At 30.3% G+C, this 6,774-nt stretch overlaps 2 protein-coding genes across 2 annotated transcripts; one reads left to right on the plus strand and one right to left on the minus strand.

Moving 5' to 3' along the window:
• The first annotated feature begins 652 nt into the window (after positions 1 to 652).
• Positions 653 to 1,395, plus strand: LOC125073642 (protein lethal(2)essential for life-like). The gene has a single exon (XM_047684535.1). It carries the CDS (start codon positions 708 to 710, stop codon positions 1,296 to 1,298), a length of 591 nt encoding a protein of 196 aa, XP_047540491.1. The 5' UTR covers positions 653 to 707; the 3' UTR covers positions 1,299 to 1,395.
• A 1,576-nt stretch (positions 1,396 to 2,971) lies between these two features.
• Positions 2,972 to 6,274, minus strand: LOC125073744 (protein ref(2)P-like). Its single transcript, XM_047684759.1, has 5 exons — positions 6,070 to 6,274; positions 5,713 to 5,888; positions 5,401 to 5,582; positions 3,365 to 3,770; positions 2,972 to 3,107 (listed from the first exon to the last, which is right to left on the minus strand). The coding sequence occupies exons 1-5, from the start codon at positions 6,159 to 6,161 to the stop codon at positions 3,019 to 3,021; spliced, it is 945 nt and encodes a 314-aa protein (XP_047540715.1). The 5' UTR covers positions 6,162 to 6,274; the 3' UTR covers positions 2,972 to 3,018.
• Between the last annotated feature and the right edge of the window lie 500 nt (positions 6,275 to 6,774).

Here is a 6,774-nt window from a genome sequence, read left to right on the forward strand (position 1 = left end):
ACAGTTTTATTAAAATAAAATGATTCAAGATTTTTGTTGCCATCTTTTTAATTAATTCCTTCGAAATCAAACAAATAAAATACGCTAATTTTAACATAAATTGTATTTTAAATGTGTGAAACAACTTTTTTTATGAAAAACATCATTAAAGTCAACTATAATTCTTAAGTTCAATGTTATTTTCGCCATCATTCGAATAAAACTCCAATCGCAGTAGGTATTTTTATAAATAAACATGAAAGATAGTTCGTTTTTCTGTCGTTACCAGTCTGGAAAAGTCTGGAAATCTGGAATATATTGATCGGACTTATACCTACCCTAACATTGTACGATGTAACTATTAATATTGAGGTCAGTGACATAGAGGAATGACCTATTTACCAATAGATGTCTCTTATTAAATTATGGCTATAAAGAAAATATTAAATTACATAATAAAATTGATAAGATTCATTGCACAAAATATTTTTTAAATCTCTTATCTGATATATAAAACCCGATAATTAAAATATAGGTACGTGGGCCGCTGGCAATGAACGATAAGGGCCACGTCAGTTTGTCGAGAAATTTCTACCGGCCGCTAGATGGCAGGACGAATATATAAACCAAGCCGCGCTTTTCAACGGGCGAGTATTTTATGTGGATTCGTAGAGTCGAGACTTTAAAGTGAAGAAAGCTTGGCTTAAATAAACAAAAGAAACGTCAACATGAGTAAATTGTTCTATTTAATTACCTTCGCGGTTATTTCTACCGTCGCTCGTGGCGAAGAAGAATGTCCACACAAACAAAAAAGCGAACTTTTTGACCAAGACTTCGGACTGGCTTTAACGCCTGATGATTTACTTACCTCAATGATGTCACCGTGGATGATGAGAGATTACTTCCGACCTTGGAGATACCTGGAATCGTTCACTCATGACTTGGGTTCTACTATCAAAACGGAGAAAGATATGTTTACAATTAACTTGGATGTTCAGCATTTCTCACCAAATGAGATAACTGTTAAGACATCTGATGGTTACGTGGTCGTTGAAGCTAAGCATGAAGAAAAGAAGGATCAGCACGGATTCGTTTCCCGACAGTTTGTAAGGAAATATGCTTTGCCTGAAGGTACTGAATCCGACAATGTGATATCCAAACTTTCCAGCGATGGTATTCTAACAATCACGGCACCAAGAAAGGAAGTAGATGCTAAAGGGGAGAGGGTGGTGCCAATAACCCAGACGGGTCCAGTTCGCAAAGAAGCCAAGGAAAATAAAGAAGGTTCATGTTCTGCTGAAAATAAGTGTAACCATTAATTAGATCTTTCTATGACATTTATGTATGAATAATGTGTTCATGTGAGTAGTATGTTAAAATATATGTGTATGTTTAATATGATAAGACTGATTTACTACTTTCAAAATAAAGTTTTATCTGTGTAATTAATTTTTTTTTTTTTTATCAATTTAAATCTTATTAACAACTAAGTAATTGACTGAAACTTAAAATAGTATTGAAAATGTTAAATATGTCAATAAACGGATCGCCATGATAAATATTATTAATCTTTTAACAATTAAAATTGCATGTTATTAATACAATTTAAATATTGCTTATTATTAAATTATCAAATAGCTATTAACGAATATGTATATATTCGGTCTTAGCTGACGACAAAGTAAACTTTCAAACACAAACTCAAATTCCTTTATTCAATATAGAAGCATTACACTTACTTATTGATAGTCAAATTAAACACTACCACCAGTTCGGAAAAGGAAACACCCTAATCCGAGAAGATCCAAAAGTGGGTCTTTTTTTATCAATCTAATTAAATACATATATCGAATATGAATAGAAATAGCCAATCCTGTATGGATAGATACTACCTATTCGTTAGATATTCTAACGCCAAACAAGTACTCAGGATTGTTGTGTGCCGGTTTAAAGGGTGAATGTACCTGTGTATGTACTGCAAAAAAACTAAACATTTTATCTAGAAATAACTAAATGCTGTTGTGTTTGTGCTGAGATTATATTTAAGTGTATAATTATGACACTAAGATTCTAGTCCCGATTTTTAATAATAACTCTAATATTACAATATTTAACATTAAACAGGTGTCCGTATAGATCCATGCTGACGTAGATCTTCAGGAAACATATTAAGCATTTTTTTAATGAGCTTGTAAAAATACTTGACAATTTTTTTGTTGTAATTTTTAATGTAATTCGATTTTCATTCATTTATATAGAAGTGAAACAATTTTGAACTCAAAAGACTTCCTTGCGGGACACTATACAGAATATAAAATTTTGTATCAGCGTTTCAGAAACTGGAGGTGAGATAAGTAATCTGTACATAATGATAAAAAGGAACTTTTGAAAGATATCAGATTTTTTTTTATTTATAAAAAACAGCTCAATGTATTAAGTTTTTATATTAGGTCAATAGAGACTTCATAACAAATAAACGGAAATAGGTTTTTTTTGATACTGAGTATAATTATATATATAATGTATATTTAGAAATTAAGATAAAACGCATCCCTTCTTGCAACAGGTTTTTTCTGATATTTTTTGTATACGGAGAGTTATTAAGGGCCATTTTTTTTTAACTAATATTATATCTCCACAGATACAATACAAGTTTTAATTTGCCAGAATCTTCAATTATTTTTTTATTGCCAGGTATCAAAATATAAATGTTTCCAAATTCTAAATAAATCTAATCTTTGCAAATTGACGATAAGAAGTTTTCATTTAAATCTAAGACCATGACTTCCTTATTTATACTGGGGGACTCTGTAGTAATAATCAGTATATAATGTATATAGTAACTAAACAAGAGTGAGAACTCAGTACTGATAATTGTAAAATATTCAAGGGGTATTGTTTGTTAGTTTTGCTATCATAATTTAGATCAATCATTATGACAAAGATTAGGTTGAGACCGAGACAAACATGATTTATAAAAAAAAAAAAGAAATATTTTGAGATGCTAATTTTTATTAACTGTTAGCTTAAAATTATAAATCATCCATCTTTATTAGTCTGAGTTAATTCCATCATTAATTCTGATAAATCTCCACTTAACTTCATGTAGTACAGCGGTTGCGTTTGGCCTGCAATGAAATATAAGTTAAGAACATTGATTTGGTCAACGTGTTTAGTTTTAGTTATATATATTTAGTTGGATATGACAACCTTGCTTATCACGATTTTTTTTCAAGAATATAATTAGGAATTATTAAATTTTTAATGTTGTCTGATATGTATTCGCTTTAGTTGCCTCATTGTAATGTTACACGCGCTCCATCTGCCTTTTGTTTTATAATCTGAGTGTTAAAAATTGAAATATCAGGAGTTTTTCCGTTATTACCTTGTGTCGCTAAAGGTGCAGACGAAGTTCCCTCAGTCTTGACATCATTCTGATCATAATCATTAACATCAGCAAAAGCTAACTCGGGAGTACTCGATACTGGTTTTGCTATTTCAATCGTCATTTCATTATCTAATTTAATTTTTTTGCTTGGAACCTCATCAGAAACGGCCGTCGACTTTTGTTTTTTCTTTTCCTCAATCGATTTAAGAGCTCGATCAACTTCACATCTGATATCTCTCTTTACATCTTCTGAGAGATCAATACCACTATCATAGTTCCTTACTCGGATGTATTTCGTAACTGGTTCATCATCGCTGGATAAATCATTAGTATTAGAGTCCGGTATGACATGTTCAGCTTTGAAAAATTCTCTCCATTTGCTTAGTAGATCATCTGCAACTTGCTAGAAATCAAAATCAAAATATTCTTTATTGTAGTAGGCTCTTAAAATCACTTTTGAATCACGTTACGGTGTTGAATTAAATGTAAAGCTACCACCGGTTCGGAAAGTAGATTCTACCGAGAAGAACCGGCAAGAAACTCAGTAGTTAAATTTTTCCACCATTTTTTTAGTAAGAGTATGTCAGTAAACAACAATTAAATTTTTGTATAACCTGCCTTGAAATCAATAAATACTAAGTCCACGCTTTTTTATCTACAATATAATCTTGTAGTGATTATTATGCCTTATTTAACAATGTTTTTTTGACATGAGCTTTAAAATTTTTAATAGGCCAAGTTAAAAATAGCTGTGGAATTTTATTATAGAAACAAATACCGTACCCCAAGAAAGATGGATTAACTTTGCAAAGATTGTCACCGTTTCTTTCGATAAGATCTATATTATTGTTAAGCAACTGTATGTATACCCAATCTATAAAAAACATCCCGAGCTTCCCGTCTAGAGATTCAAGATTGTAAATAGACAAAAAAGAGCTCTCAGTTACAGTTTCGATATCCGCAGTGTTACCCCAAAGAAAAATGCCGTAAGACATAATGCTATGAAAGTAACCAAAGAATACTCATCGAGCAGTATCTACATCAGTTAGTTGTCTTACTTTTCTACCCGCATATGGTGAGGAGCTGAGTCTCCCTGTCAGGGACAATATGTGAGGATTCTACTGAAGTTTTGAACCTAAAGTGATTCCCAAAAATACTGTAGAGTCAGTTACATTTAGATCATAATTGTTTAAAGTTAACTATAAATTTTGCTTTCTTACATTAGCTAAGGCAAACAGTACGCATTTTGTCTTTTTAGTAAATAGAACAAAATTATTTTTTGTAAGCCAATTTCGTATTAGTAATACATTGTTTACATCGTCATAATTAGGTTGTTCCCTGTCAATTTTATCATTATATATAACAAAAATAGAAAAGGACCCAAAATGATCCTTGTGGAATGCCCATTATTAGTACAGATCCACCTGTTGAATTCTTTGATTTAAAAATGAAGCAGAAAGATCAAGAGGTTTACCATTAACATTGTATTGTTTTAGCTTGTACAAAAGCGTTTCGTGCTCTACACAATCAAACGCTTTGGATAAATCACAGAACACGCCAAGTATTCGGTGATATCTCCCATGCATATTATATATGACTAAGTAGTGTAATTCCAGCATCAGTTGTTGAGTGAGCCCTAGTAAAGCCAAATTGGTTGCTATGAAAAATAGTATTTACACCTAAGTGAACCAGAAGTTAATTTGACATATTTTTTTCAAATATTTTGTTGAAAAATAATTTATAACTTATGAACAACCATAAAAATCATATAATTTTAATACAATAATGAACATATAAATGTCTGCAATGAGATTTCTAAATAAAATATTCTGTTTCAAAGATAATATGTATGTGCAACACTGGATTAAGTTTTTGGCCTCCTGTAGATGAATTAAGCTAGTTACTGATATATATATACAATCTCTGGTATTATATTTAGTTATTAGTTTAATTCAATTACCCGAACTTTTAATTATTCTAATTATTATGAATAAAAATTGATATTATAACTATATATTTATCCAGTTACTTACAAATTTAATTGACTTGGGTATCCTTAACATATAATGCTGCGGATGTGAACCAAGCATTTCACACTTCTGACAGAGATCATAGTTGTCACATGTCACACATTTGTAACGAAACCCGCAAATAGGCTCGGAGCAGCTGTCACATACAACACCTTCATGCTTCTCTGGTTCTGTATCTGTTTCATCTGTAATTTTGTTTTAATGTTATTTTTAAGTAACATTATAGATTGTAGTTATAAGGGGAAGTATCATACATCATCCTTATAATACTTGGTGGTAGATCATCAAATGTTAAATAAATAAATATATACTAACCTTCACTCATTGATCCTGGAAGACTTTTGCTAGGCACAGCATCATTACTTAGGAATCTGTTTTTGATACAATTCGGTTGAAAATGACGAGAACAGAACCTAAGTGACTTCCGAAGTCTTTCCAGATCTTGATCCAGCAAATCATCCCTGCCAGCTAGTTTTAGCCACTGTTTCTGACTTAAAATAAAAAAAAATATATATTTTTTGTTTAAAGAAAATTGAAAATAAAAAACAAAACTTTAATGTGTTATGTTTATCATCCTTTTTTATATTTATTTACTTTCGAATTAGTGGTCAAAACATTAGTAATAAGTATTTAAATCCTTGAAATATAAAGTGTATGAAAAATAGACCTTACCGGTATTTTTCTTTTGGCAAACTATAAAAATTGAGGTGTTTGTTAGCTCGACTGTTGCGGTTACAACCTTGAACACAACAATAGTTCACCATGTTTAAGTATGTTAATTGATCATAAAAATATTATCTCTTCCGGTGCAAATATAAAGTAAATAACTATTTATTGAAATATATACGTAATGCACTTTACAAAAGTTTAACTTGAATTGACGTTTGTCATTTCTGTTTATTAGTGCTGGGTCATTTCAGATTTTATGTAAAACGAAACGAACCGGTTTTTTACACTTACAAAACAGTTCTTCAAAATGGTTATAAAAAAAACCGGTTTGTTTTCATAGGTTCGAGAACTTACTATATTTACTTACGATACTTTACTGAAATAATGTATATTCAACACTGGAGTCATATTATATAATTTTGAAAATAGACTTCGACTTTATAATTTATTTGGATTAATTCTACGTCACGCACTTATATGCATTTAAAAAAACAGAAAGTTAAGAAATATTTTTAAATTATTTGTAATTTAATAAGCAGTTAATACTAAATCTGTAATAAAAAAATAATAAGCGTATAAGGAGCCTACGAAAACTTTTTTTTTTGTTTCGTAATTTTTTAATTCTTCTACAACCAAATTTGAATTTGTATTTCTGTAGGAATAAGATTCAAATCCAAAGTAGTTCTTTATAACTGGTTTAATATTCAT

Source organism: Vanessa atalanta, chromosome 25 (assembly GCF_905147765.1).
Source record: "Vanessa atalanta chromosome 25, ilVanAtal1.2, whole genome shotgun sequence".
Lineage (NCBI taxonomy): Eukaryota > Metazoa > Arthropoda > Insecta > Lepidoptera > Nymphalidae > Vanessa > Vanessa atalanta.

What these genes read in the sequence shown, in the direction of transcription:
- LOC125073642 (XM_047684535.1), top strand. Translation starts at nt 708, where the DNA reads ATGAGTAAATTGTTCTATTTAATTACCTTCGCGGTTATTTCTACCGTC.
- LOC125073744 (XM_047684759.1), bottom strand. Translation starts at nt 6,161, where the DNA reads ATGGTGAACTATTGTTGTGTTCAAGGTTGTAACCGCAACAGTCGAGCT. An exon ending in TTGCCAAAAGAAAAATACCG is followed by an intron (nt 5,889 to 6,069) that starts GTAAGGTCTATT and finishes TTTTATTTTAAG; the next exon opens with TCAGAAACAGTGGCTAAAAC. An exon ending in TACCCAAGTCAATTAAATTT is followed by an intron (nt 3,771 to 5,400) that starts GTAAGTAACTGG and finishes TTTGATTTCTAG; the next exon opens with CAAGTTGCAGATGATCTACT.